Genomic DNA, 27,898 nt, shown 5'->3' with positions numbered 1-27,898 from the left:
TTGCTTCTCAACAACTAATTATCTATTGAATTGAAAAAAAACATGTGTATTAAGCATAGACACTTTAGAGATCTCCATTGGAGACCAACAAAAATTAGAGTGTCTCTATATTGACATTTAGGAAAGAGAATCTCTAGTGGCCCTTGACAACTAGGACTTTTAGAGTGTTTGTTAGAGTGTCCCATTGGAGATGCTAATGAGAGATATAGTTAGGATCATCTGTAATACAAAATTGTGATTTGAGTCGCGGTTAGTTTTTTTTACAAGATTATACGAGTACAGTAGGCAATCATACATTATATGTTGTTTGACTAAGATACATGAATAAAGATGAAACATACTCGTAATCGCCATAATTTGTCTTGAAGACCCCCATACACCCTACTCTATCGAGGATCGGTCTTGTGAATTTCAAGTTTTTGAGTGGATACATTACCGTGGGGCAAGATCCCAAGTCCAACAAATCGTTAGTTAACTGTCGTTTTAGTCGATAGAGTTAGACTGCAACCTTGTTGTGATAAGTCCCACTTAAGTAGTGTTGAAGTTGGACTATATGTAAATTATTATTAATTTTTCGAGCCTAAAACTAGCCCGAGAATTTTAGTTTTCTTAGTATTTTAGAGTCTAAAATGCCAGACCTGACCCCACCCTTGAAGGGTGTAGAACATAGTTTGTGTAATGGAATATAAAGATTTGTATCCGATTTATATGAAACCAACTAATACCCAAAGGATAACTCATATTTGATAAGCTTATTAGATATTCGATAAACTAATTAAAGACTATAAATTGATATTTTTCTTTTAGATTTCGATAACAAAACCAGTGAAATTAATCTAACATTTTGACGGCTAACTGGAAATTTGGCAAAAACTCCCTAAAAAATTTGGACTTTGGTTAAAAAGGATCAGTCAAGTTTTTTCAGTTTTCAACTCCTTGAGTATTTTTTTTTAATTTGCAACACCTTGCTACAGCTTTGCAGTTCTTTGCGACTGCTTTGCAGCGTCTTGCGACAACTTTGCGACGCCTTGCGACAACTTTACAACTGCTTTGCAGCAGTTGGAGCACGTTGCAACACCTTGCAACAACTTTACAACGCTTGGAACACCTCACAACAACTTTACAACGCTTGGAACACCTCACAACAACTTTGTAACGCCTTGTAACATCTTGTGGCACTGTTGTAAGAGATATTAGGTTTTTAACCAAATACCACTAATATTTAGATTTTTAACAAATAAAAATACAAAATCCGAATTTTAACAAAAAAAAATGGCCAGCGCTTTGGGGAAAGCTAAATAGTTTCCGGGGTGTGAAATTTTAAAGGGAATATGTAGAATTTTGAAAATTTTCCGGAAAAACTAATTTTATGGGGAATATTTTCTAACACCTCATGTATTAGCCACCTCATCGTCTTCACCGGTGAAGGTCGCCGGCCGGCCAATTTCCGGCCGGCGACCTTCAACCATAATTTTTTTTTTTCCTTCTCCTCTCTCTTTAGATCTGATCTAGAGAGAGGAGACCTCCATTGGAGGTCCGCGCAGACCTTCAATGGGTCTGTTCGGACCTCAATGGAGGTCTGGAACAGACCCTTTGAAGGTCTTTTCGGACCTCCATTGAAGGTCTGTTCGGACCTCCATTGAAGGTCTGTTCGGACCTCCATTGAAGGTCTGTTCGGACCTCCAATGGGTCTGTTCCAGACCTCCATTGGAGGTCCGAACAGACCCATTGAAGGTCTGCTCGGACCTCCAATGGAGGTCTCCTCTCTCTCTAGATCAGATCTAGAGAGAGAGGAGAAGGAAAAAAAATAATAATTTATGGTTGAAGGTCGCCGGCCGGAAATTGGCCAGCCGGCGACCTTCACCGGTGAAGACGATGAGGTGGCTAATACATGAGGTGGCAGAGAGAGAGAAGTGAGGTGGAGAGAGAGAGATCTAGAGAGAGAGGAGAAGGAAAAAAAAATAATAATTTATGGTTGAAGGTCGCCGGCCGGAAATTGGCCAGCCGGCGACCTTCACCGGTGAAGACGATGAGGTGGCTAATACATGAGGTGGCAGAGAGAGAGAAGTGAGGTGGAGAGAGAGAGAGCTGAGGTGGAGAAACTATTTTGCTTTCCCCCTAAATAAAATTGTCAAACAAAATTGACCAATTTTTGACCAAGTCTTCACACCCCGGAAACTATTTTGCTTTCCCCAAAGCGCTGGCCAAAAAAATGGGTAGGGTTATTTCCTAAATAGCCCCCAACTTTGTGACCAACTTCCTGCCTAGCCCCCTACTTTAAAAATATCCAGATGGCCCCCTTTTTCAGTTACCGTTATAACACCGTTAATTAGTCATCACCTCTCTCTCCTCCATCTCACCATCTCTCTCTGCCACCTCATCTTCTCGCCACCTCATCATCTTCACCGGCGAAGGTCGTCGACCGACAACCTTCAAACATTAAAAAAAAAAAATCCTCTCTCATCTCCTCTTTCTCAAAATATTTTTTTCTCTCCTTACTCTCTCTCTCTAAACCCTCCGGCGAAGGGGTTTCCCTTCGCCGGATGTGGCCTGTTCTTAAACAGCTTCAACGAACAGAAAAGACCTTCAAACGAAGGTCTGTTCGTTGAACAGATCGAACCTCCGGCAAAGGGGAAACCCCTCCGCCGGACGGTTTAGAGAGAGAGAGAGAGTAAGGAGAGCAATTTTTTTTTAGATAGAGAGGAGAAAGGATTTTTTATGTGTGAAGGTCGCCGACCGGAAAATTAGTCGGTCGACGACATTCGTCGGTGAAGATGATGAGGTGGCGAGAAGATGAGGTGGTGAGATGGAAGAGAGAGGGTGATGACAAATTAACGATGTTATAACAGTAACTGAAAAAAAAGGTCATCTGGGTATTTTTGATAAAGTAAGGGGCCTTATAAAACTTTCCCCCACCACTTTATTGGCATGAGAGCTCCCTCTTAGAAAAAAAAAATCATTTTCAGTTGGGAAACATGTTCAACAAAAAAAAAAAAGTTGGGAAACATGGACCTTGATGAATTTAAACACCTCTTAAGAAATGCAATTTCTTTCAACAAAAAAAAAGAAAAAAAATAGAAATGCAATTTCATTCACTATACAAAAGTGGCATACCATTCCTTTCTATCTCTCCAATGAAATGTGGAGCCTCCTAGTTCCCCTCCTCCTATTAGATCTCTTGAATCAAACATTCCTTTGGTTTGAGTATCTGGGTTTCATTTCTTTTACCTAGCTAGTGGAAGGAAGGTATGCTTTGGTTCTTAAAGTTATAAAATGAAGTAGGGTTTTAGAACACAATTTGGTTAGATTTTTTTTTTCTTAATTGTGGTGGGTTTGTATTATATAGAGGGAATTGAAGTGGGTTTTTTGTGTTGGCATAAATAAGTTGATCTAGGGTTTGTACTGTCTCTTCTTTCTTTCTTTGTGACCTCATCATGTGAAATACAACTAAGCTTCCACAAAATCAACTAGAGTTGATCTTCCACTTCTTGCAAGAGATGATTTAGATTTTCTTAAATTATTTTTTAATTTAATAAAGAAAATGAAAAAGTCATTTCTTTCTAAAACCTAATAAATTTATCTTAGTTTATGTTTTTATTATGTCTCTAATCATCCATTATTGATCACTAAACTTACATCATTGATGCTTAAATGCAATAAGATCATTTAATTTAGTATTCAAAAATATCCCCTTACTTTTCCTTATAATTGGGGGTTCAAGTCAATTTTCAAATTTGAAGTTAGACTTAAATTTGGATATTCTTCAGAGGGTACTTATAATGCAAAGAGTTTGCTTCAATGAACATGGAGAGAATGTTAATAACCCCATCACACCGTCTTCATCACTTCCTTGTCGGTGGGCTATGCTTCGGTCTCAACAAGTTTATAATGAATCAAGTGGTAAAATGGAGTCTTATTCTATTTTTCTTAGTAATTTTAATACCTTATTTTGCGATATTTCCGTCTTTTCCTTTTATCCGTTTAAGGTTTGTTTGTCACCATGGTTATTTTGTGATAATTCTTCTCGTAATTTATGCTTTTCCTTCTCAAGTTTTCATGTCAGTGTTTTAACCACTAGATGTATGAAGAAGACAAATATTGGTGTATAGCGAGATTTCATTTGTTGGTTCGAACATTAAGGCCATCGACTCCTTGATTTTAATCAACTGCAGAAATTTCATTCGTTCAGGTATCACCAAGGGTTCTAGGAAGGAGCAGAGTTTCGACCGACTTTCCCCCACCATGTCTCTAGAATCACCTTCCTCGCAATTACGTCCTCGTTTCGAACTAGGACATGGTCAACCTATGGTAGATTTGCTCTTTATATGATTTGACCGTTCCATTTATCTTTTTTTTTTCTGCTCAAATGCAACTATGAGTCTATGACTAGGTTTTTGCAAACTACCCCTATATGGATCATAACTACGGCCTAGGTGCAAGTTATGGAGTTCCTGCCACGGTTGGTTTTCCTACGATGCTTGAATTCCTTTTGTGAATTCAAGATTCATTTCATATTTCTTTCCTACGCTTATACATGTTACTAGAGTGGACATTCATATGTACATCTCCCCAACTTTTGTTTTTTCGCCGTCTAGATTTTAAATGGTTACCCTAATTTTGACCTGATGTAATTCTTCACACTGGAACAGGGTTGGGTAATGCTGCCATTTGATGCCCAGAAAAAAGATGGTGCTATATATGTAAATGCTAAGCAGTACAATGGAATCATGCGGCGTCGTCAATCTCGTGCGAGAGCAGAACTCGAGAATAAAACCAGCAAAGTCAGGAAGGTATGTTCTGTTTTGAAGAATTTAAAAAGAATTACGGGTCTTCATCAGGTTGAAACCATCGAGTCTGTTCCTAGTACCAACCGGCCAAAGATAGGGTTGACCGCTAAAAATCCCATCCTAATCCAATTCGATGTATCAAAAAGTTGCTTTCATCGATCACCTCCAAACCTTCAAAATGTGACTGCATTCATCAGTTTGAATGGGTATCAAACTTAATTGGGCCTGTTAATTTTATGAACACCTCTAATTCTCGAGGAAAGAACTCGAAATTTGTAGTGGGGACTGATTGTCTGATCCTATTTGAATCGACAGACTGACCCACACATAAGCCGTAAAATTTGAACCTGCTCCTATAAAAGAAACGTTATTAGGCTAGCCTAGTGCACTGCCCTGGTTATGTAGTTATATAGTTCACGTGAATAAATCTAGTTATATGATATCTTTGCACAGCCATATCTGCATGAATCGCGACATCTCCACGCAAAGCAACGAGCGAGAGGATGCGGAGGCCGTTTCTTGGCAAAGAGCTCGTATAACAGAAAAGGCGGAACTCATACAAACAAGGCACCAGATATACATCTTTCTCATCCGATTCAGTCTCCAAGTTTAGAAGTTCTGCAATCAGTAACTAGACATACAAACTCATCAGAGTTCACTAGCATGTACGCTAATGGACATTATAATCACTTTCAGACTGATCATCTTCATTCCGTCGCCTTTTCTCAGTCTCTCAAACATGGCAGCTAATGGGCAGAATGTTGGTAAACAGCGAATCGCGTGGGTTATAGCAGCTGATGGCTGCTTTAAGAACCTCCTAAAGGTCTAACTCAAAAGGATAAAAATGGGGTTCTTGGAAGCTAGAAGCATAGTATTATAAAGATTCTTCAAAGATTTACTCTGAGAAGTTTAGAAATCCCTTTGCTATTAACAACCCCATTCTAGTTCAACAAAAAAAAAACCCATTCTTGCTGTGACTGAATTGTTCTTCGTCGAAGGCAAATCATCCTTGGCTTGTTCACATTAAGGTATTTACAGAATCTGAAAACAGTTCCGGGTTTGGAAGTTTCAGGTATAAATAGCTCAGAGATCTATTTGGGTGTTGTTAAAAATCAAAACAGTTCATGGGTTTTTTTCTTTTTTAAGAAATCTTGTTAATAGTGTAAACTTCTAAAAGTTGGATTGAATTTGGTATATGTTTTATGAGCTTGAAATTGTTTGTTAAATAGATGTAATTTGGGTTCTTGTTGAAAGTTTGATCATGTTTGTTGGATTTCAACTATGTAATTTGTGAGTTGTGAAACTAGTTGGATTTTATGTCATTTGAAAAATACCTTACTTGTTAGCAACTTATCTTCATAAACTTGGGTGGATAACCACTCTTACTTGTATAATATAATTAAGAGATGATTAGCTTCTTGTGGTAGGTTCTCCAGTTGGTCAATATGTGCCATTAGAGATAAAATGAGGAAGAAGTTAGTCATCTTGAATATCATCCTCACTGAAAATCTACACTACCGAAAAAAAAAAACATTTAACTAATGTCCGAAATGGAATAAAACATGTTCATATATGTTAGAGTTATTATTACCCTTAATCGCACAAATCAATAAATGATGTATTTTCACCCCACTAGAAATCGATCTAATGATCTCTGGGTTTTTGGAAGGGTTCAACCATTGCTCGAGCACGACCTCAAGTGTAGTTTTCATATTGATATGTAAGAAAATATTACATTCAGGCGCACTTCTATAACAACTATGCTAATTACCTGTGTCATTTACATAGTCGATGAAGGTCTAATAAATCAATACACATAAGCAAATGTGGAAATTGAAATTCATAATCATTCATAACAAAATAAAACAAAAAACAAGAAATACACAAGGAAAAAAATAGCAAATCAAGAACCAAAACACAAAAATCGAAATTATCTTCAACCAGAACATGAATATTAAATCTACTTTACCGACTATTATTTTTCAAGAGGGCCAATAACCAAATATGATTTCTCTAGTAACAAGACGACTTACAGATATGTTTCTTTTTTAGAACGAAGATATGTTACCATTCAATCAAAGTGAATTTCATTGTTTTCCGCCGTTGTTGTTGTTATTGTTGTTGTTAGTGTTCTTGAGGACAATGGGAAGAACAATTACCAAAACGATAACAAGAAGAATAATAATAGCAATACAAGTCCATTTCCTACTATTCCTTTGAAGTTTCTTAGCCGTTCCCAATTGTTCAGTACCACCACGCACGAACGAATTCGCACGTGCCACTTGACTTTCAATATCATTCAATTGTTCACCTTGAACTGTTACTAAAACAGCCATATCCATAAATATTTGATTCAAATCCATCAATCCTTTTTCCATCTCTTTAACAGCATCGTGTCTTTCTTGAATCTCACTGATCGTATCCAAAACCCTACCTCTTCCTTGTTCTTGTATCGCTTTCTGTAAGAAATTTTCACTCTCACCTGTTGAAATTAGGGTTTCTAATGTATGATCATCTGGATTTTCACCTGTTACTGTATAATACCTTCTTTGAATAGTTTCTTTGTATTCAGATGAGATTTGTTGACGAAGAATTGAGAAATTTTCCATTAAATCTTTGAGTTTTTTACGAAGTCCATTAACAACTGATGTTCTTGTTCGATCTGATGAACTACCTGGTCCACAACCTGAAATACTTCGATTAGCTGCGTTTGATCGATCTAATGCTTCTAATCTAACTTTAATAACTTTAGCCTTTTTTAGGGCTTGAGTTATATCTGAATCCATTTTAGATCTAAGTGATTTGATTGATTTTGCATTGTGAATTGTTTTGCTTTCTTCATGTGAATTTTGTAGATTTGTATGTAATCTTTCTACTTCTTTCAATTCTTCTTTAACACTTTCAACATCTTCAAAGAATTTGTCTAGGTTTACACCAACTCCTGTTGTTGTTCCCATTTGAACATTTCCACCACCACCACCAATACCTCCTTGATTATCTTGTTCGTAACCTCTGAATCTAGAGAACGATCCTGCTAATAGATCGTTCATCTTCTTGATCAAAATTACTACTTGTTTCAAATCGATCTAGATCGATCTAGAGAGAGAGAGAGAGAAAAAGAAGAGGAGAGAAGAATGACCCTTTGAAGTTGGTGCTAGGTCAACTAGAGAGAGAAAGTGGTGAGAAGAAGCAGGCAATGAATTTCCTTTATGGATTGCAGTTGTATAGAGAGAGAGAGAGAGAAGTTGACAGGGGAAAACGCGGGATGGATGGCGCCGGCTGCCTAAACTAGTCAAAGGTCAAGCTGAGTCTTCCTTCTTAGAGCAAGTCCAATGGGGAGCGGTCCCAGGGCCCTTAATTCACCTTTTCATTCAAATTTAAGGGTCCGGGTTCAGACCCTCAAAATCAGCTCCAATGGGGAGCGGTCCCGAGCCCTTAAATTTGAAATTTCTTTAAATTTTTTTATTTAAGTTTTTTAAGTTTAAGTTTTTTTATTCAAGTTTTTTAAGTTTAAGTTTTTTTGTTTAAATTTTTTTATTTAAGTTTTTTATGTTTTTAAATTAATGAGTTATTTTATTTATTTTTATTTTGTTTTTACAAAAAAAAAGAAAAATAAATAAATAATCCCACCGTTGGATGTAATCCAACGGTGGGATTTGCTCCCCAATGTGACCGTTGGGGAGCCCCAACGGTCCCTTGGGGAGCTAGGGGCCGGCCCCTAATAAGGGGCCGCCCCTTATTTGGCTCAGCCCTCCGCCCGGGACCGGTTGGAGTCCAATGGGGAGGATGGGGTGTCTCGGGCCCTAAATTTGAATTAAGGGCCCGGACCCCTCCCCATTGGATTTGCTCTTACTACTTCTTACCTTTTTTTTTCTCTTCTCCTGCCCTAATCTTCAATTTTAATTCACCTAATTTTCTAAGATTTCATGGTTAAGATTTTATTTTTTGTTAAAGTGTATATAAATTAGAAGTAAATCAATTTATGAAAATTGAGTCATGTGAAATGAAGTAAATCAATTTATGAAAATTGAGTCATGTGAAATGCCAAACCATTGAACACTCTAACAGATATTTGTGTTAGTTGGAGTGACTTTTCATAAAAACACAAGACCTTTACTAATTTTCACTTTCCAAGTCAACCAATCAAACAAGAACTAGTTGGATATAATTTCTCTTGATGTAAAAGGGTGAAATCTGTATCACACAAAAAGGCCAGCTCTTTGGGGAAAGCTAAATAGTTTCCGAGGTGTGAAGACTTGGTCAAAAATTGGTCAATTTTGTTTGACAATTTTATTTAGGGGGAAAGCAAAATACTTCTCCACCTCAGCTCTCTCTCTCCACCTCACCTCACTCTCTCTCCACCTCACCTCTATCTTCTCCGACTAGGTCGTCGGCCGGAAAATTAAATTGGTCAATTTTGTTTGACAATTTTATTTAGGGGGAAAGCAAAATACTTCTCCACCTCAGCTCTCTCTCTCCACCTCACCTCACTCTCTCTCCACCTCACCTCTATCTTCTCCGATTAGGTCGCCGGCCGGAAAATTAAATTGGTCAATTTTGTTTGACAATTTTATTTAGGGGGAAAGCAAAATACTTCTCCACCTCAGCTCTCTCTCTCCACCTCACCTCACTCTCTCTCCACCTCACCTCTATCTTCTCCGATTAGGTCGCTGACCGGAAAATTTTCCGGCCGGCGACCATTAAAAAAAATATATATATATTTCACTCTCTTAATCTCTCTCTCTAGAAACTCCGGCGAAGGAAAACCCCTTCGCCGGAGTTTCTAGAGAGAGAGAGTGAAAATTTTTTTTTTTCTTCATGGTCGCCGGCCGGAAAATTTTCCGGCCGGCGACCAAATCGGAGAAGACAAAGAGGTGAGGTGGAGAGAGAGTGAGTGAGGTGGAGATAGAGTGAGGTGGAGATAGATTGAGGTGAGGTGGAATGTTTTTTTGTTATTTCCCCTTAAAATTTATTTCCCCGGAAAATCTCTAAAATTCTACATATTCCCTTTAAAATTTCACACCCTGGAAACTATTTAGCTTTCCCCAAAGCGCTGGCCCACAAAAAAGAGGGAAGTTAGTCTTACTCTTGATGATTTTTTTTTGTTGAAAAGTCTTACTCTTGAGTTGTGACCTAGTATTTATTTTGGTGAAATTGATTCGTTAGGTGGAAACTCCGTCTGAGCATGTATTGAACCGGAACTAGAGAAAGAAAGTGAATCGACCATATACTTTGGTCTGGGTCGGTTACAATAGTGGTCAAACAGAGCAAAATAGCTGAAAATAATATTCTATGCGAGGCCAGGTTGGGATTTTGGATTCTGGTAGAGAAAACGTGGAGGAAAACAAGTAACATCGATTCGATCTTTAAGAAGGGCAAAAGGGAAGTTTCCTACCCATAAATGGCCACGATTTAGAGAAAAAAAAGATTATTTGACAATCTAACTCTGGACTCTCTACGTCATAACTATTGATACAATGTTAACAAGACAAGAGGTCAGACTACTGTTTTTGCAAATTTTACAGTTTTGTTTACTTAAAAATATAATAATTTAGTAATTATTCTTGAAATTTCACACCATTTACAAAGAAATCAAACAATGATAAATACATTTAACAAAAGAAAGACAATGGGTCGGGATTTTAGGTTTTGAGAAGAAAGGGTTTCAATTCGTTTTTGGTTTTAGAGAGAAAAAGAAGGAATCAAAAATTAATTTGTTTCGGTCGGAAGGTTATTTTAGTTATTTTAGTCACCTTAAGGAGCGGACCAGACAGACAAACATTAAAGAATCCTTTCTAACAAAATAAATTTTTCTTAGGGAGTTTTACACAAATTCCCAATTTAAAATTAGGGCCTCATCTCTCTCTTCATTTTCTCTCAATCTCTACTCTTTTCTCATCCCTCGCTTTCCTTTCTCTATTCCTCTTCTTCTCTCACACCACCATCACCACAAAGAATCAACACCACCACCACTACTAAAGGGAATTAAGTTTGTATTATTCTCCTGTTTTAACCGATTAAATCGACTAGAATTTCTCACATCATCGTTGCTTTCATCTATTTTTTTCCATTATATAATATAATCTCGACCCATTCTTGGTCTGAACTTAATCTAAAAAAAGTTTTAAATCAATAACTCTAAATTTTGAAGTTCTTAAAAAAAGATCTGAACCAATAATGCAAAACTTTAAAGTTTTAAATAAAAGTCTGAACGAATAACACAAAACTTCGAAGTTCTTAAAAAAAGTCGAAACTAATAATGCTAAACTTCAAAGGTCTTAAGAACTTTGAAGATTTGATAAAAGTTTTGAACGAATAACCCCCACCAAAATCTCTTAAAAGTCGATGAAATTGAGAGAGAAAAAATATATCCTAATGGGAAATGGATCAAAAGTCATAATTAGAATTAAATTTAAGATTTCATGGTCAAGATTTTTTTTTTTGTTGAAAGAAGATTTAATTTTTGTGAAGTTTATATAAATTAAAAGTAAATGAATTTATTATAATTGAGCCATGTAAAACACCAAACCGTTGAAAACTCTAAAGATATTTGTTTTAGTTGAAGTGACTTTTCTTAAAACTAGAATATGTTTACTAATTTTCACTTTGAAAGTCAAGCAATCAAACAAGAACTAGTTAGGAGTTCTTTCTAAAAAGTCAGGACAAATTTTCACTATGACGTAGTTGACCCATATATGGGCCACTTCATTCTTCCGTTCCTAGCTCCGATTGGACCAAATTATCAAAGATGAACCTATTGGGAAGTTATACAGGCACCAAGAGCTTTACAATGGTTGGTTATATATGTTTTTGCTAAAAGCACTTCCTCTCATTATGAACCCTGTTGTTTCGAGGATTGTTGTTATATAAAAGCTGGTCGTGCCCCAATAACCTTTTCTTTGCAAGAAGTAAAGGTCAAATAAACGGAGTATTGTTGGAGGATAGTAGGAAACCAGACCTAATTTGGAATAATAATTGAAAAGAAATTCATTTCTATACAACTTTATTCCCGAAGTTAACGTGAATAACATTTTTGAAATTTCTGAACATATCTTAGTTTGCTCTTCAAAATTATGTAAATTTCTTAACAAAATTGTTTTTGCTCAAAAATTGTGTTTGCAAAAATGTTGTGTCTTTTGCATTTGGCAAGCACAGACTAGCACTAACATTTTGACTCAAACATTTTTCAATTTGTCTTGTGAAGAAAGAAACGATTTTCACATTTTTTTTATTTGTTTTCTGCATAAACATTTAGACTAATGCATATTAGTTTTTGTATTTGACAAGATCATTAGCAGATAATAATATTTTGGTTAATGTATTATATACGTTATTAACAACATAATTATATTTGTTGTCAACATTTTATAATAAGTCAGGACAATTATATATGTGGTCAACACTTTATGACAAGTCACGACCTTATTACGTATGTTGCTAACAGTTTATAATAACACAATATATACGTGGGAAGTTTTATAAGGCCTCCCCAATTTTGTTAAAAGGCCTCCCCATGAACCATTTTACTTGCTAAATTATCACTGAGGGGAGGCCTTTTAACAAAAATGAGGGGGCCCTATAAAATCTCCCTATATACGTTTTCAATGGAAAAGGATAAAAATTGATTATAAAAAATAAGACTGTGTTGTTAACAACATAATTATATATATGTTATCAACAAGTCTACACAACCCGCCTCTAGGGACTCCCACTTGAACCGCATGTGAGTTTCTCTCTCATCTCACATGTTTAGTCACGTAGACACACGCGGTTCAAGTGGGAGTCCCTAGAGGCGGGTTGAGTATACTTTTTGATATGCTTTCAAATTTTTTTTTTTTTGGAAACCGATTACATTGTCGTACAATTGCCATTGAATACATCAAAAATGTGATAAGCTTGCTACCCACCCACTCAAACTCTAACATGACCTGACTTATAGCCCAACTAGATAATGGCCTAAAGCCCAACTACACTACCTTACTTATACCCTTATAATCCCAATTCAAATAACCAAAGATTCCACCTTCTCTGGGATTCGAACCTGGGACCTCCTGCGATTTCTGGAGTTTTCAAAACTATTTTAAAAATGAATTTTCTTACATTAATTTTTTCGAGTAGTTTTTTTGCTATTTGGACGCATATTTGAGCTTTTCATACATTAAGTTATTATATGATTGATAAGGAGCAACTTACTATAATTTTATATGTTCAATAGGTTGACCAAGAAATGTCGAACCATTTCCTATTGAATATGGTTTAAAGCTAATGAACTGAATTTCTTTACAAAATTGATGTTCTTGAGATAATATACATTAAGTACAAAACGCCTTTGTACCAGGTCGCCAGATTTGTGATAATATTATAGTGGCGCAGGAAATATTTCATTCTATTGCTCATAGTTCAGCCAAAGATGGGTCATTCGCACTTAAAGTTGACATGGCAAAAGCCTATGATAGGGTAGACTGGCATTTTCTTAGTGAGGTACTTAAGAGGTATGGGATTATTGCGAATACACACTTGCTTATTATGAACTGTGTGTCTACGGCATCTTTCTCGCTATTATTAAACGGGCGTCCGAAAGGCTACTTTTTCAGTAAAAGGGGACTCAGACAAGGTTGCCCACTTAGTCCGTACTTGTTCATTTTGTGTTCAGAAACTCTTACAAAACTTGTTGTCCAGGCAGAGCGTAGTGGGCTTTACAATGGTCTTAAAATAAATCGGTATGCACCAAGTGTGAGTCATCTTATGTTTGCAGATGATCTATTTTTCTTCGGGAAAGCCTCGGATTTCAATGTGGCTCAACTGAAAGTTATATTGGATACATATGAGAAGTGTTCAGGACAACTAATTAACTTTCAAAAATCATCTATCCAATTTAGCACAAATTGTGACTCGACTTGAAGAAACAAAATTCTAAGCATCTTAGGAGTCAAGGAGATGAAAAAAGATGATGTCTACTTGGGAAATTACTTATTAAAGCCGAAGCATAAAATAACCTCTTATGATTTTATTGTGAACAAAATAGAGAAGAAATTAATGGGATGGAAGCGTAGTTCATTATCTCATGCCGGTCGAACAGTGTTACTCAAAAGTGAACTAGCATCGATACCTATATATTTTCTATCAACAAATATTGTGCCTAAGGGCGTTATTGAAAAAATTGAGCAATGTCAGAGAAACTTTTGGTGGGGACATAGTATGGAAAAATCAAAGATGCATTATTTGAGTTGGAAGAGGATGCAAGCAAGTAAGAAAGAAGGTGGTTTGGGTATAAGAGATATGGGCGTGGTCAATCAATCAATGATAGGAAAATTGGCGTGGCGGTTTCTACAAGAACCAAATTCACTGTGGGTTCAGTTGTTGAAGGCAAAATATCTCAAAAGTGGAAACTTTTGGACCCATAAAGCTAAACCAACTAGCACCTGCACTTGGAGAAGCATATTAGATATGAAGAAATTCTTAGAAGGTGGAGTTTGCTACTCGGTTGGGGATGGTTCTGCAATTCGTATTTGGGATGACCCGTGGGTGCCGAATCTAAGAGGGTTCAAGCCGAGTAAAAGAGTGGTAGATCAAGAGATACCGAACCTATTTCTTGTACACGACCTTATTGATCTTGAAGGAGAGTGGAATAAAAGACTCATTGAAGATATTTTCGATGAACTATCGGCTAGAGCAATCCTACAAATACCATTAAATAAACAAGGGATGGTTGATAAACTGATTTGGGTACACACAACAAAAGGAAAGTTTACTTCAAAGTCTCTTTATAAATCTATCATTCAGGAAAAACCGACATCTTCTTATACAAGTGATGAGACATGAAAATGTCCCATCTGAATCTCTTAACTCGGGTTAGTTAGTGCAGTTCGAGCGGTTACTGTGATGATTTGTTTGATTTTCTTTCTCAGGTCTCATTTACGGAGTTCGATGCGAAAACATCGTGATAAAGACATTCTTGAGGGGCAATTTGGTCATTTTAATGAAAAGAGTATTCTAGTCAATATTAGTGCTCAGGTGAAAGTGGAGTTCATGACGAGTCCGTAGGTGAAAACGGAAGTGAAATCGAAACTCGAATGAGGAAACTAGAGCGGGTCAAAGTTTGAATCAAATTAGTTGACTAAAAGTCAACATATATTGTGTGACATGTGGACGCACAAATCAGCAAGTATTAGATGGTCTCCAATACTCTTTTTGATGCACCTAGCTACAACAAAGTTTTGCCACATTAAAGGATTAGCACCCACCAATCCTGTAGCCAGCTCACCACACGTGATTGATTCCCAAATTTTGGGTTGTTTCATTCCATCCCTATAAGGTATTTGGCTGTTTAGTATTAAAAGGTTGGGAATATATTCTTTCCTTTTTTTCATCTCATCTACAACCCACACCCATGATATCTTCTCTCTATAATTTTAAACCGAACCTTAAACAAAGAAAAAAGAAAACTGTGTGAATGAAACAGAGAAGGAAATAGGGATTCGATGAAGAAGGAAATTTGATTGAATCTTTGACAGAGATGTGATTAAGGAGATAAAATCTTTGATAGAGAAGATTGAAGAGGGGTAGCTGGATATTTCATGTTTGAGAGAGAGCTTAATGGAAAGAAAGATAACAGAGAGCTCTTGGCTGGATATTTTTAGAGAGAGAGATGATTTCAAAATATTTTTTCTAAGAGAGAAATCAATAGAAATCAGAGGAGCTTGATTTGAAACTTTCAATATAAAAACAGGGAGACAACAGAGCAGAAAATCATCTCGGCTGGGACTAAAAATCATCTCGGTTTGGGGTCGAAAACAATCACCATCTCGACTGGAGAGTCTTCCTCTGGTAGCTCAACCAAAACCGACTATATTAGAGAGAGAGAGAGTGATGTAAAGAGCATCTCGGCTGGGATCATCTCGGTTGGGGGGATCAACCTCTCGAGCTCAACTAAACAAGAATTACAGAGAGAGATAGAGAGAGAGAGAGAAATCATCATCATCTCTAGCTTGTTTCGATTATTTGTTTTCTTTTCAATTTTTCTTGTATTCTTTTTATTTCTGTTTCTTAGTGAGAGAGAAAGAGATTACAAAGAACAGAGAGAGATTGATGTTACAAAGTTAGAGAGAGAGAGATGTAAAGATTTAGTTTTGAAATAAAAACAGAGAGTATCTTCATTCTTTCATACTTTTGATTTTTGTATCTCTTTTAAGTGAGAAAGAGAGAGATTAACAGAGATTATAGTGAGAGAAAGAGGTTAAGAGAAAAGAAACAGAAAGCTAGAGAGAGAAAGAGAGTTGGAGAAGGTGAGAAAATAATTTTCCCACAGGGAATCCGTTTCCGGGAAGACGAGAAAATCGTTTTCCCTAAGGGTCTGTTTGGCAGAAAACAAGAAAAACAGAAGGAAATCACTTCCTAAGGCTCTGTTTGGCTACAAAATCAGTAAGAAATCCAACTTTTCTACTTTTCTTTCCTTTTTCCATATATTTAAGCTTCCATCCTTTATCATGAAGAACTAATTTTCTATCTAGGGTTTAGATGAAGTCGTAATAATCATTTTCTCGTTAATTTATTAAAGTTTTTACCATTTTAACGATAAAATCTTCCGGGTTTTTAGACCGTTCATGGACTAAAAACCTGAGTTATATAAAGAACTATCTAATCAGACCAAAATTAATTTGTCGTTAGAATTGTTAGGAAGACGGATTCAGAAAACCCTAGGCTCTCCCCCATTTGAGTTCCTTGTATCATTTGTAATTATTTTCTTTTCGTAAATTTATTTTTAATATTTTATTCATTTCAAAACCAAAACCAAATCATTTTAAAATCCTATTACTTCCTAGTTTTAGAATAGATTCAACTAGTCTCTGAGGAACGAACCGGTCTTACCGGAAATTATTACAACTTGACACCCGTGCACTTGCGGGTGTAGACCTATTTAGGGTAACCTTCTAGGCCCATCAACAAGGGAGTTACCTTACAAGCTATCTTGGAATGTAATGTGGAATAAAATCCATTTGGCTCCAAGGGTTAAAATGTTTGTATGGAGGGTTTTGCATGATGCATTACCAACCAAGACGAGGGCTCTGAAGTTTAATCAACAAGCATTGAAAACTTGTGAGATGTGTAAAGAAGAAGATGAGGACTTGGATCACTTATTTAGAAAATGTAGAGTGGCTAGAGAGACTTGGTTATGCTCTCCGTTGAATTTGAGAGTAGAAGGTGACGAAAGTTTCCCGAACTTAGTATGTCGATGGATAACAAGTGATGAAGATGAGGAGGTCGTAGCTCTTAGAATATATGTAGCTTGGTTCTTATGGAAAGCTCGCAACAAGTGTGTGTTCGAAAGCATAAACCCAAACCCTTATAGAATTATTCAAGAGGCTCAAACAATGTCTACTGACTTTAGATGTTCAATACCACCTCTAGAAGCACATGGTGAAACGAGTTCCAACGAACATGCACCATGTTGGGTACCACCAGATCAAGAAAGGATCAAAATTAATTTCGACGCAGCCTTTATGGATGGAAGAGCAGCGTTGGCTGCAGTCTGCAGGAATGGAGAAGGAATTTTTGTAATGGCAACTACCGCACTTACGTCAGCATCGTCGGCAATGGAAGCAGAGGCTAAGGCGGCTAAGTTGGCAATAACATTGGCATTGAATATTCCTGAATATGGAAGTATTATTGAGGGTGATGCATTGACAGTCATAAATGCGTGCTCGGACGATATAGAAGAGGTGCCATGGAGAATCAGACCTATAATTATGGAGATCAAAAGTGAATACTCTAAGCTTCAAAATTGTTCATTTTCTTATAGCCCTCGCAAGGCAAACTATGTTGCTCACTTACTAGCGCAATATGCTTTAAATTTGAATTTATATCAAACTACGGAGATCTTCCAGACTCCTAGTTGCATTGTAAGTCAGTTGGCGACAGATATAACCAACATTTCTTTGAGCTCAAGTAGCTAATAAATCGTGGCATTTGCCACCTTTCATCAAAAAAAAAAATACACCCCATACGTTTAGACAATAATTTTTGAGTCTATAGACCAAAAATAGGGTCCTAATAGGAGATTTAATCCTCTATAATCCTAAAAAGGATTTAAAAACCAAATTAATCATCATAAAAGAGATCTAGTCCATTTGTATTCATCTCGAGAGAAATATCAAATCTCTATAATATTTAATCCTTATTAATACCTATTATAACCTTTCCATATATTTTGTAACCGTTTTTGCCAAAATAATCATGTATATATCATTTCCTTAATTGTCTCCATCTTTCTCTCTCCAATCAGAATTATAATGAAAGAAATATTAACAAATCTAATATGTAACCGTAATATAGTATATCTCATTTTCAAGAACATTAACCTAGTTGTTTAACTACTATTAACATCAGAACTCTACATTCATCTCCATTAAACTTATCGAAGATCAATTCTTGAAGGTAATTATTTTTGCTAAAATCATAATGAGAACATTCATTTGTAAGATTTCGTTTTTGTTTTCATGTATTTGATATTACTGTTTTGTATTTAGATTCATTTTTAAGATCTAATAATTAATTTTTTAAACCGTATCAAATTGTTATGTATTATTTCTGAAAAAACGATTCAATTGTAGATCTTTCTCATAATATATATTTCCATCTTTGATAGATCTGAAATGGAAGTCTAAACTTCTCTCTCTCTCTCTAAAATTTTAATATCAATAATGAAATTTTTGATCTTTATATCATATTTAATGTTTTATTGAATCTAGGTATGTTCTATATCTTTCAATTTTCGTGGTATGTATCTTAAGATTTTCGTTTAATCATTACTGAAGTTTTTTTCAGATCAGATTCATCTTCACTGACGGACTCAGATTTGCGGTATATTCAGATTCATTGTTTTCTCTGGATATAAAGTACATGTACTTTACGCGTACTTTTTTCACAAAACAGTTGCCGTTTATAGTACAATAAATGTTCCAAAAATTATATGTAATTTATTGCACATTATACATATTTTTTCACATAACAGTGACCTTGTGATTCGAACTAACGTTATGTTTGTCTTCTAACACATTATGAAGTTTAACAAACAGTATGCATAATTTATTCCATTATACATGTCGTTTCTAGTAAATTGTTTGTTTTGTTAACAAATGTATATGTTTTCTTTTTGCAGTTTTGTTGTTACTTATGGAATTTTCTACTGAAGTTGGTCATTTGTTTCCTGGTGGTGCAAAATCATTTGGATATGCTCTTCGACAATATAGTGTAAATGTTGTTTGTCCTGCTCAAGACTACATATGCTCTTCGACAATATAGTGTAAACGATTTTTTGGTAACAGAATGTAAACGATGTGTAATGGAAAAGAAATTATGTGTTATGTAATAGAAAGTATGTGTAATTTACTGAACAAGACCCAAATACATTTGATAAATTACGTTGTATACTTGACTAATGATGGTTTATTCGTCATAAATAATACATAATTTACGTATTTGTTTCATAATTTGTATTCGATTTGTATTTATGTATGAGTAAAAACGAAAACAAATGCTGTTTTAATGTTCCCAGAAAAATATATTATTTCCAAAACTGAAAGTTAAGTGAGAGAAAGTGATATATATGTTTTGTATATTAACCCCCAAATCACGCTAAATTGATCCTAGATTGATTCAGATAATAGGAAAGAGAAAATTTGATTTCCAAATCTGTTTAGAGGAGAGAGAAATTATGATTTGTTTCTATCTTTTTTTTTCTAATAAATCTCCATATTTTTGGCTAATAAATCTCCATATTAAATCTGTAAAGAAGAGAGAGAAAATTGATTTGGGAAAGTTTAGATTTTGTTTCTAAACAGATTATAGAAGAGAGAAATTTTCGTGAGAATCTAACCGTTTTTTCCTAAATTTATCCTAAAATCAAGGTACATTAAACCGATTGAAATCCCAAATGAAGTAGGTTTAGAGAGAGAAAGTGTCTTTATGAAGATTGGTATCCAATCTGTTTCGGCTGAATAAAGATCCCCCACAAATCACGCCCACGGGTTTTGAGAAAGTTTCCTAAAACCCTCGTAAATTCAAAAAACCCGGGGTTTTTTTATTTGGGATACATTTGGTATTACCCAATAAATTAGCCATACTTTATACCCTTCTTGTAAAAGGACCAAAAATCCATAATCTAAGAAGAATGGTCTATAGACCTATTATCAAATTAATTTTGGTCTATATACCCATGGACTGTTTAGACAAATACATGTAAGATGAAATTTCTTGTGTGATAAATTTTTTTCTAGAGTTCCTTAATATTTTTATGTGTTGTCCATGTCTATGTGTTTGATTCTTTATATTTTAACCAAAAACTATTTTATTTAGAAAACAATATGAACTCCTTATTCTTTTAAGGTATTTACAGAATCCGAAAACAATTCCGGGTAGTTGAAGTTTCAGGTATTAATAGTTCTGAGGATCTATTTAGGTGTTGTTAAAAATCAAAACAGTTCATGTTTTTTTTTTTCCTTATAAGAATTCTTGTTAATAGTAAACTTTTAAAAGTTGGATTGGATTTGTGTTTTATGAGCTTGAAACTAGTTGGATTTTGTGTCATTTAAAAATTACCTTAGTTGTTGGCAACTTATCTTCATAAACTTGGGTGGATAACCACTATGAGAGCATCTCCAATGCAAAACTCAAAAAAATTTCGATTCATCTTATGTGTCAAGTTCCATTTGAGATTCTCATTCTTCGGGTGACGTTAATAGAGATCCTCAATTTTTTTGTCTCCAATGCAAAACTCTAAACTTTCTTATTTACTTATGTGGCATAGTTATTTTTGTAAATAAATAATAAGTTATTTTAGAAAATATAGAAGACTCGATTTCTATTGATTGAAAATCAAATATTGATGAGTTGGACAATTAGAGATATCTCAAGAGGACACTCTAGAAAAAACTATTAATTCTAAGAGTTAATTCCTATATGGGCCCCTACTTTGTGACCAGCTTCCTTTATGGCCCCTTTTTTTTCGTAAATTCAAATATGACCCCCTATTTTCAGACAAATGTCATAACTACCCCTCTTATTAATGTATTTTCAAAATAAAATAAAAAACAAAACCTAAATTCCACCTCACTTCCTTCTCCACCACTCATCTCTCTCCACGTCACCTCTTTCTCTCTACATCTCACCTCTCTCTCTCTCCAACAACTCATATCTCTCTCTAACTCACCTCTCTCTCCCTCTCCAAGTCACTCCTTCTCCGACGAAGGTCGTCGGACGGAAAATTTTCCGGCCGGCGACCTTAAAAAAAAAAAATTACCCTCATCTCTCTCTCTCTCTCTAGAAACTCCGGCGGAGGGGTTTCCCCTTCGCCGGAGAACAGACCTTCGTGGTCTGCTCACGAACAGATCTTCATGGCCTGTTCACGAACAGACCTACCAGATCTGTTCACGAACAGACCTTCTCCGGCGAAGGAGAAACCTCTTCGCCGGAGTTTCTAGAGAGAAGAGGTAAAAAATTTTTTCTTTTGTAAGGTCGCCGGCCTTCGTCGGAGAAGGAGTGACTTGGAGAGAGAGGTGAGTTAGAGAGAGATGAGTTGGAGAGAGAGAGGTGAGTTGGAGAGAGAGGCGAGTTGGAGAGAGAGGTGAGAGAGAGAGAGAGAGGTGAGAGAGAGAGAGAGAGGTGAGAGAGAGAGAGAGAGATGATGTAGAGAGATATGTGTGGGGGAGTAGGAAGTGAGGTGGAATTCAAGTTGTTTTTTTTTATGTTGAAAAAATATTAATAAGAAGGGTAATTAGGACATTTACCTCAAAAAAGGGGGTCATATTTGAATTTACGAAAAAAAAGGGAGCCATAAAGGAAGCTGGTCACAAAGTAGGGGGCCATATAGGAATTAACTCAAATTCTAAGTGGCACTCGTAATTTCTAAGATTGAGTGTTGCATTGGAGATGCTCTTACTTCTATACTATAGAGAGATGATTAGCTTCTTGTGGTAGGTTCTCTGGTTGGTCAATATGTGGCCATTAGAGATAAAATGAGGAAGAAGTTTACCATCCTCACTCAAAATCTACACTATCCCAAAAACACATTTAACCAATGTTTGAATAGCCGTAAAATGGGATAAAACATGTTCATATATGTATGGCGCTGTTATTATTACCCTTAATCACACAAATCAATAAATGATGTATTTTCACCCCACTAGACATCTATCTCAAGTGTTCAACCACCACTTGAGCACGACCTCAAGTATAGTTTTCATAATGATTTGTAAGAAATTATAACACTTAGACGAACTTCCAACAATAACACCTATGTTAATTACTCTGGCATTTACACACATGGTGAAGGTCTAATAAAAAAATAAATAGACACATAAATATATGTAAAAATTGAAATTCATAATCATTCATAACAAATAAAACAAAAAACAAGAAATACACCAAAAACATAGCAAATCAAGAATCAAACCCAAATGTCCAAAATTATCTTCCACCACAACATCAATCGTTAAATCTACTTGCCAACTTTATTTTTCAAGGGGGCCAATATCTGAAGGTACCATATTTGAATCTGATTTTATCTTGTTTTTCTAGTAGCATGACAACGTACATATTTTTTTTGTTTTTTGAGAAATCGACTAAGTACAATAACCGCCTAAGTTAAACCATGAAAGAGGCCTAAAGCCTAACAAGATGAAAGAGGTCTAAAACCTACTAACCAACTGGTCTACCAGTTGTTGGTTATATGTATACGTATTATCATTCAACCAAAGTGAATTTCACTATTTTCCGCTGTTGTTCTTGAGGACAATGGAAAGAACAATTACCAAAATGATAATAAGAAGTATAATAATAGCAATACAAGTCCATTTCCTACTACTTGCAACAACAACAACAAAATAAGAAAGACCATTTCCTACTATTCCTTTGATGTTTCGTAGCCGTTTCCAGTTGTTCAGTACCACCAAGCACGAACGACTTTGCACGTCCCACTTGACTTTCAATATCATGTAAATGTTCACCTTGAACTGTTACTAAGAGCATCTCCAATGCAAAACTTAAAAAAAACTCTATTTGGCTTATGTGTTGAGTCTCAATTGAGATTCTCTTTCCTATGTGGCTAACTTGAGTGTCTCTAATTCAAGTCCTTCTCCAATGCAACACTCTAAAAAACTCTAATAGATACACATGTCACATACATTTAATAGGAAAAAGTGGTTGAGAAAGAAAGATTTTCTATTGGTCCAAAAATTAAATTTGATGACTAGGACACTTAAGACTCTCAAAAGAGATCTCAAAAATAGAGTTTCTAGTTGAAACATCTTAAAACTTAATGCTTCCACATCATCTTAAGATCTCAATTGAGTTTTGCATTGGAGAGGTTTTTTCTCAAAAAAAACTCTAAAGTCCTAGGTGGCATTTAAGATTTTAAGATTGAGTCTTGCATTGGAGATGCTCTAAAACAGCCATATCCATAAATATTTGATTCAAATCCATTAACCCTTTTTCCATTTCTTTAACAGCATCGTGTCTTTCTTGAATCTCACTAATCGTATCTAAAACCCTACCTCTTCCTTGTTCTTGAATCGCTTTTTGTAAAAATTCTTCACTTTCACCTCTTGAAATTAGGTTTTCGATTGTTTGGTCATCTGAATTTTCACCTGTTATTGTATAATACCTTCTTTGAATAGTTTCTTTGTATTCAGTTGAGATTTGTTGACGAAGAATTGAGAAATTTTCCATTAAATCTTTGAGTTTTTTACGAAGTCCATCAACGACTGATGTTCTTGTTCGATCTGATGAACTACCTGGTCCACAACCTGAAATACTTAGATTAGCTGCGTTTGATCGATCTAATGCTTCTAATCTAACTTTAATAACTTTAGCCTTTTTTAGGGCTTGAGATATCTCTGAATCCATTTTAGATCTAAGTGATTTGATTGATTTTGCATTGTGAATTGGTTTGCTTTCTTCACGTGAATTTTGTAGATTTGTATGTAATCTTTCAATTTCTTTCAATTCTTCTTTAACACTTTCGACATCTTCAAAGAATTTGTCTAGGTTTACACCTACTGTTGTTCCCATTTGATTACCTCACTTAATTTAATTTAATTGAAAATAAACTACAAAGAATTGCAATTTATAGACCAAAATTTAATTGACTAACGGTATAGTCAGGGTGGGGCATTCTCTTGCTGCAGCCAAGGGTAAATTTTTGTATTTATAGATTATAGTCTTTTCTTTTTTTTGGAATTTGACTTCGAAGTTCGATAATCATTTCAATGGCGATGATACATTAAATATGTGATAAGCTAAGTGATTAAACAAGAACATGCCTAAAGTCCAACTAAACTATGACCTAACGTCCAACTAATTATGGCCTAAAACCCATCTACATTATTTATGCTCTAATAATCTCAAATTCAATAATCCAGAAATTCCACCTCCTCTGGAGGATAGGACCCGGGACCTCCAGGGACCTTTGGAGTATATGTCTAACACTTTAACCGCTTCGGCAACCAAGTGTTAACTATAGATTATAGTTGGAATGTTAAGGTATTGGCGTTCTGTTTTCGAATGCCACATTCGGTCATTTGTGACTTTTTCATCTTTAAATTTTCAGTTAATTGCGTATTAGCTCCTTGGATTACGTATACTTTCACTTTTGGTCTCAATTTTTGGATTAAATTCATTCTTACCCTTTTTTTTACCGTTTTTCGTTAAGTCAGGTTTTACGCTTTTTGTCGGGTTCGATGCAGACTATGTTCTTGTTATTTCTTTACCCCCGAATTACCAATGATCACATACATTATAAACTCTTAATGCTAAGTTTTAACTTCTTGATATTTGAACTATTAACTAAATGTTTACGTAAATCTTATTTATTCTAGTTGGAAGTTCTACAATCACTTGTTTTGAATTGAAAAGTTGAGATATATACGACAATAATGATCTAAAATATCATATTTGACAAAAACTTACTTCTACAACGAAGGGTATCTAGACAATATCCATAACTAAAAAAGGATCTGCACAAATCCCTTATGTTTTATTATGTAGATGATCATTATAGGATTGATAAGGGTCAATTTACTATAATTTAATAAAGAGCTTTAATAAATTCAACAGGTTGACCTAGAAATGTCAACCATTTCCTTTTGGATATGGTTGAGAGCTAATGAATTGAATTTCTTCTTTACAAAATTGATCTACTTTTTTTTTTTTGTTAAGATACAAAATTGATCTACTTCTTGAGATAATTATATAGGAATTTGATGATGATGATGACCCATTTGATTTAATGATAAATTAAATCCACCGCATACGTTTAGATCAAAGACAATGGAGTGGAAAAAGTAAGATGAACTTTCTCCTTTTATAAAAATAAGGGTCCGTGGGTATATAGCCCAAAATAATGTTCAAAAAGAATTTAGGGTCCAATCTTCCCAAAAAATGGATTTTTAGTCCTTTTGCTCTTGGGACTAAAAACCCTTAATATATATTACATAATTCCTTCCATGTCCCAGTCGTTTTTCGGGGGATTTTAATATGTGGGGCCGGACAAAAATTTCAAACGGTTTAATGTACCTTGATTTTAGGATAAATTTAGGAAAAAACGGATAGATTCTCACGAAATTTTCTCTCTCTTCTATAATCTGTTTAGAAACAAAATCCAAACTTTTGCAAATCAATTTTCTCTCTCTTCTTACAGATTTAATATGAAGATTTATTAGCCAAAAATATGAAGATTTATTAGAAACAAATGGATAGAAACAAATCATAATTTCTCTCTCCTCTAAACAGATTTGGAAATCAAATTTTCTCTTTCCTATTATCCGAATTAATCAGAAACCAAAATCCTAACCAAAACCAAAACGCCATCACCACGGATATTTCCAAATCAATTTTCTCTCTCTTCTTTACAGATTTGGAAACCAAATCAATTTTCTCTATCTTACTATGTAAATTTTTCTTCGATTCAAAACAATTTTCTCTCACTTACCTTTCAGATTTGGAAATAGTATATAATCTAGGATCAATTTAGCGTGATTTGGGGGCTAATATACAAAACATATATGTCACTTTTTCTCACTTAACTTTTAGTTTTGGAAATAGTATATTTTTCTGGGAACATTAAAGCAGCATTTGTTTTCGTTTTTACTCATACATAAATACTCATCGAATACAAATTATGAAATAAATACGTAAATTATGTATTATTTATGACGAATAAACCATCATTTGTCAAGTATACAACGTGATTTATCAAATGTATTTGGGTCTTGTTCAGTAAATTACACATAATTTCTTTTACATTACACATAATTTCTTTTACATAACACATCGTTTACATTCTGTTACAAAAAAAACGTACAAAATCTTCTCTGGTTCAATAATGGTGTCCATCCATGTTGCCCTATTGCTTGGAATGCTAATGGAGGGGGCCGAATATGAGGCTTTTCCAAGGAATCATGATCAAGATCCATTCAAGTGTGCATTTGTTATGAAATATTTCGAGGAGCCAATCAAAAAGTCAAGTAACAAGAACAAGGGCATTTCAAGTTTGATTTGCTTATTTTGATTTGATGATTCTGCCTGGAACTCTATCTGTGATAACAAATGGAGAGAGATTAATACATATAAATTATATAAAAAAGTATATTATTTACAATAAATTACATGAACATTTACGTAAATTATATGTAATTTATTTCAAAGTACACGGGATTTACATATATAAGCGAAGTTGTTCTAATAATGAAACGAGTACTGTTTTTGAGATTAAAGCATAATTAATGTTCCATATAATATTCGTGATAAAGTATATATAATTTGTCAGAAAATACATATATGATGTTCTCATTTTGAAAAACATTGTACGGGAGATGTTTGCATAATTTACTATAAATTATGGTAATTTATGATAAAGTACATGTACTGTTAATTCTGTTATGAGGAACCCTACGAAAAAACCACGTTTCATAAATCCGTACGGATTGAAAACCAGATCTGAAGAAAAAGTACGAATATCATTAGGTTTAAATTACATATCTAAAGATATCTGATATGATGATTGATTGCAACAATAAGTATACTCAATTTTTAGGAATTAGTAATGAAGGATTATCTCATCAATATCGAAATCATTAAAGAAACTTTTAGAGAGAGAAATACAATAATAACATACTCGATTTGAAACAGAATCATTAAAGAAGAATTTTGTTTACCTGATTAACAATTAAGAAACTGATTTTGAAAAACTCTAATGAATGTGAAACAATTTCTTTGTTTTAATGGAAGATTTTCAGTAGATTAAGATGTAGAGAGAGAGAATCAACTACTATAAACTGAAATAGAATCACAAAAACTTATATTGATTTATGTTTTACCTGATTAACTTGATATGAAGAGACATAAATGGAAATGAAGTTCTGAGCTTGTGTATTGGATTAGAAGACGAATGTTTGAAAAACAATCTAATGAAGATGAAACAAGATTTCTGAGTTTAATGGAGGTTTTGTTATGTGAATCGGATTTAGAGAGAGAATAAAGAGATTTCGGTTACTGAAAATAATGAATCACGTTTCTTTGTTTAGAAACGTGATTGGAGAGGGAATGTGGGAGATAAAAATGGAAGAAGATCTTTATGGATTTTGAAGATAAATCAGTTATAATATATATTTCTTTGTTTAAAAACGTGATTGGAGAGAGAATGTGGGAGATAAAAATGGAAGAAGATCTTTATGGATTTTGAAGATAAATCAGTTATAATATATGAGGAAGGTTAGATTAGGAATTATGATTTATTTGGTATTATAGGGATTTGTATTTTTTCTCTAGATGACACCAAACGGACTAGATATCCATTTATATTATTTTTTTGGTTTTGAAACCCTTTATAGGGTTAGAGAGGACTAAATGTTTTATTAGGGCCCGTTTTTTGGACTATAAACCCAAAAATTCTAAAAATAAAGACCATGGGAATAGAAAGTAGGAACTCTTCTTTCTATCCCCCTTTATACTTTTCAAGAATTCTTTACATTTTATGTGTTTTAGTCCCATCTATTTGTTTTAGATATCTACTTATATGTTAATGAAAACTACATTATTTAGAAAACCCAACATGAACT

The 27,898-nt window shown here is 34.7% G+C and overlaps 3 protein-coding genes and 1 pseudogene across 4 annotated transcripts; 2 read left to right on the top strand and 2 right to left on the bottom strand.

The window, feature by feature from the left end:
• Window positions 1-3,155: 3,155 nt before the first annotated feature.
• LOC147541831 (nuclear transcription factor Y subunit A-10-like) lies at window positions 3,156-6,118 on the top strand. 2 transcript variants are annotated; one of them, XM_086672949.1, is made up of 6 exons: window positions 3,156-3,246; window positions 3,768-3,900; window positions 4,190-4,308; window positions 4,391-4,459; window positions 4,650-4,790; window positions 5,241-6,118. In XM_086672949.1, exons 2-6 carry the CDS (start codon window positions 3,780-3,782, stop codon window positions 5,535-5,537), a joined length of 747 nt encoding a protein of 248 aa, XP_086529075.1. In that variant the 5' UTR covers window positions 3,156-3,246; window positions 3,768-3,779; the 3' UTR covers window positions 5,538-6,118. The 2 variants fall into 2 exon arrangements, with proteins under 2 accessions (XP_086529075.1, XP_086529076.1); XM_086672950.1 differs by lacking the exon at window positions 4,391-4,459.
• A 486-nt stretch (window positions 6,119-6,604) lies between these two features.
• On the bottom strand, window positions 6,605-8,096 carry LOC147541830 (syntaxin-121-like). Its single transcript, XM_086672948.1, has one exon. It carries the CDS (start codon window positions 7,835-7,837, stop codon window positions 6,875-6,877), a length of 963 nt encoding a protein of 320 aa, XP_086529074.1. The 5' UTR covers window positions 7,838-8,096; the 3' UTR covers window positions 6,605-6,874.
• An 8,669-nt stretch (window positions 8,097-16,765) lies between these two features.
• Window positions 16,766-17,740, top strand: LOC147541829 (uncharacterized). Its single transcript, XM_086632498.1, has one exon. The coding sequence runs from the start codon at window positions 16,766-16,768 to the stop codon at window positions 17,738-17,740; it is 975 nt and encodes a 324-aa protein (XP_086488624.1).
• A 4,809-nt stretch (window positions 17,741-22,549) lies between these two features.
• Window positions 22,550-23,852, bottom strand: LOC147541828 (syntaxin-121 pseudogene; annotated as a pseudogene).
• Window positions 23,853-27,898: the final 4,046 nt, after the last annotated feature.

The sequence above is a fragment of the Eschscholzia californica genome, unplaced genomic scaffold (genome assembly GCF_041429995.1).
Source record: "Eschscholzia californica isolate CP2 unplaced genomic scaffold, dmEscCali1.0.p SCAF_4, whole genome shotgun sequence".
Classification (NCBI taxonomy): Eukaryota; Viridiplantae; Streptophyta; class Magnoliopsida; order Ranunculales; family Papaveraceae; genus Eschscholzia; species Eschscholzia californica.
Note: the sequence above shows the minus strand (reverse complement) of the source record. Positions and strands in the feature narration are given on the sequence as shown.

What these genes read in the sequence shown, in the direction of transcription:
- LOC147541831 (XM_086672949.1), top strand. Translation starts at nt 3,780, where the DNA reads ATGCAAAGAGTTTGCTTCAATGAACATGGAGAGAATGTTAATAACCCC. An exon ending in TAGGACATGGTCAACCTATG is followed by an intron (nt 4,309 to 4,390) that starts GTAGATTTGCTC and finishes GTCTATGACTAG; the next exon opens with GTTTTTGCAAACTACCCCTA. An exon ending in AAACCAGCAAAGTCAGGAAG is followed by an intron (nt 4,791 to 5,240) that starts GTATGTTCTGTT and finishes ATCTTTGCACAG; the next exon opens with CCATATCTGCATGAATCGCG.
- LOC147541830 (XM_086672948.1), bottom strand. Translation starts at nt 7,837, where the DNA reads ATGAACGATCTATTAGCAGGATCGTTCTCTAGATTCAGAGGTTACGAA.
- LOC147541829 (XM_086632498.1), top strand. Translation starts at nt 16,766, where the DNA reads ATGTGGAATAAAATCCATTTGGCTCCAAGGGTTAAAATGTTTGTATGG.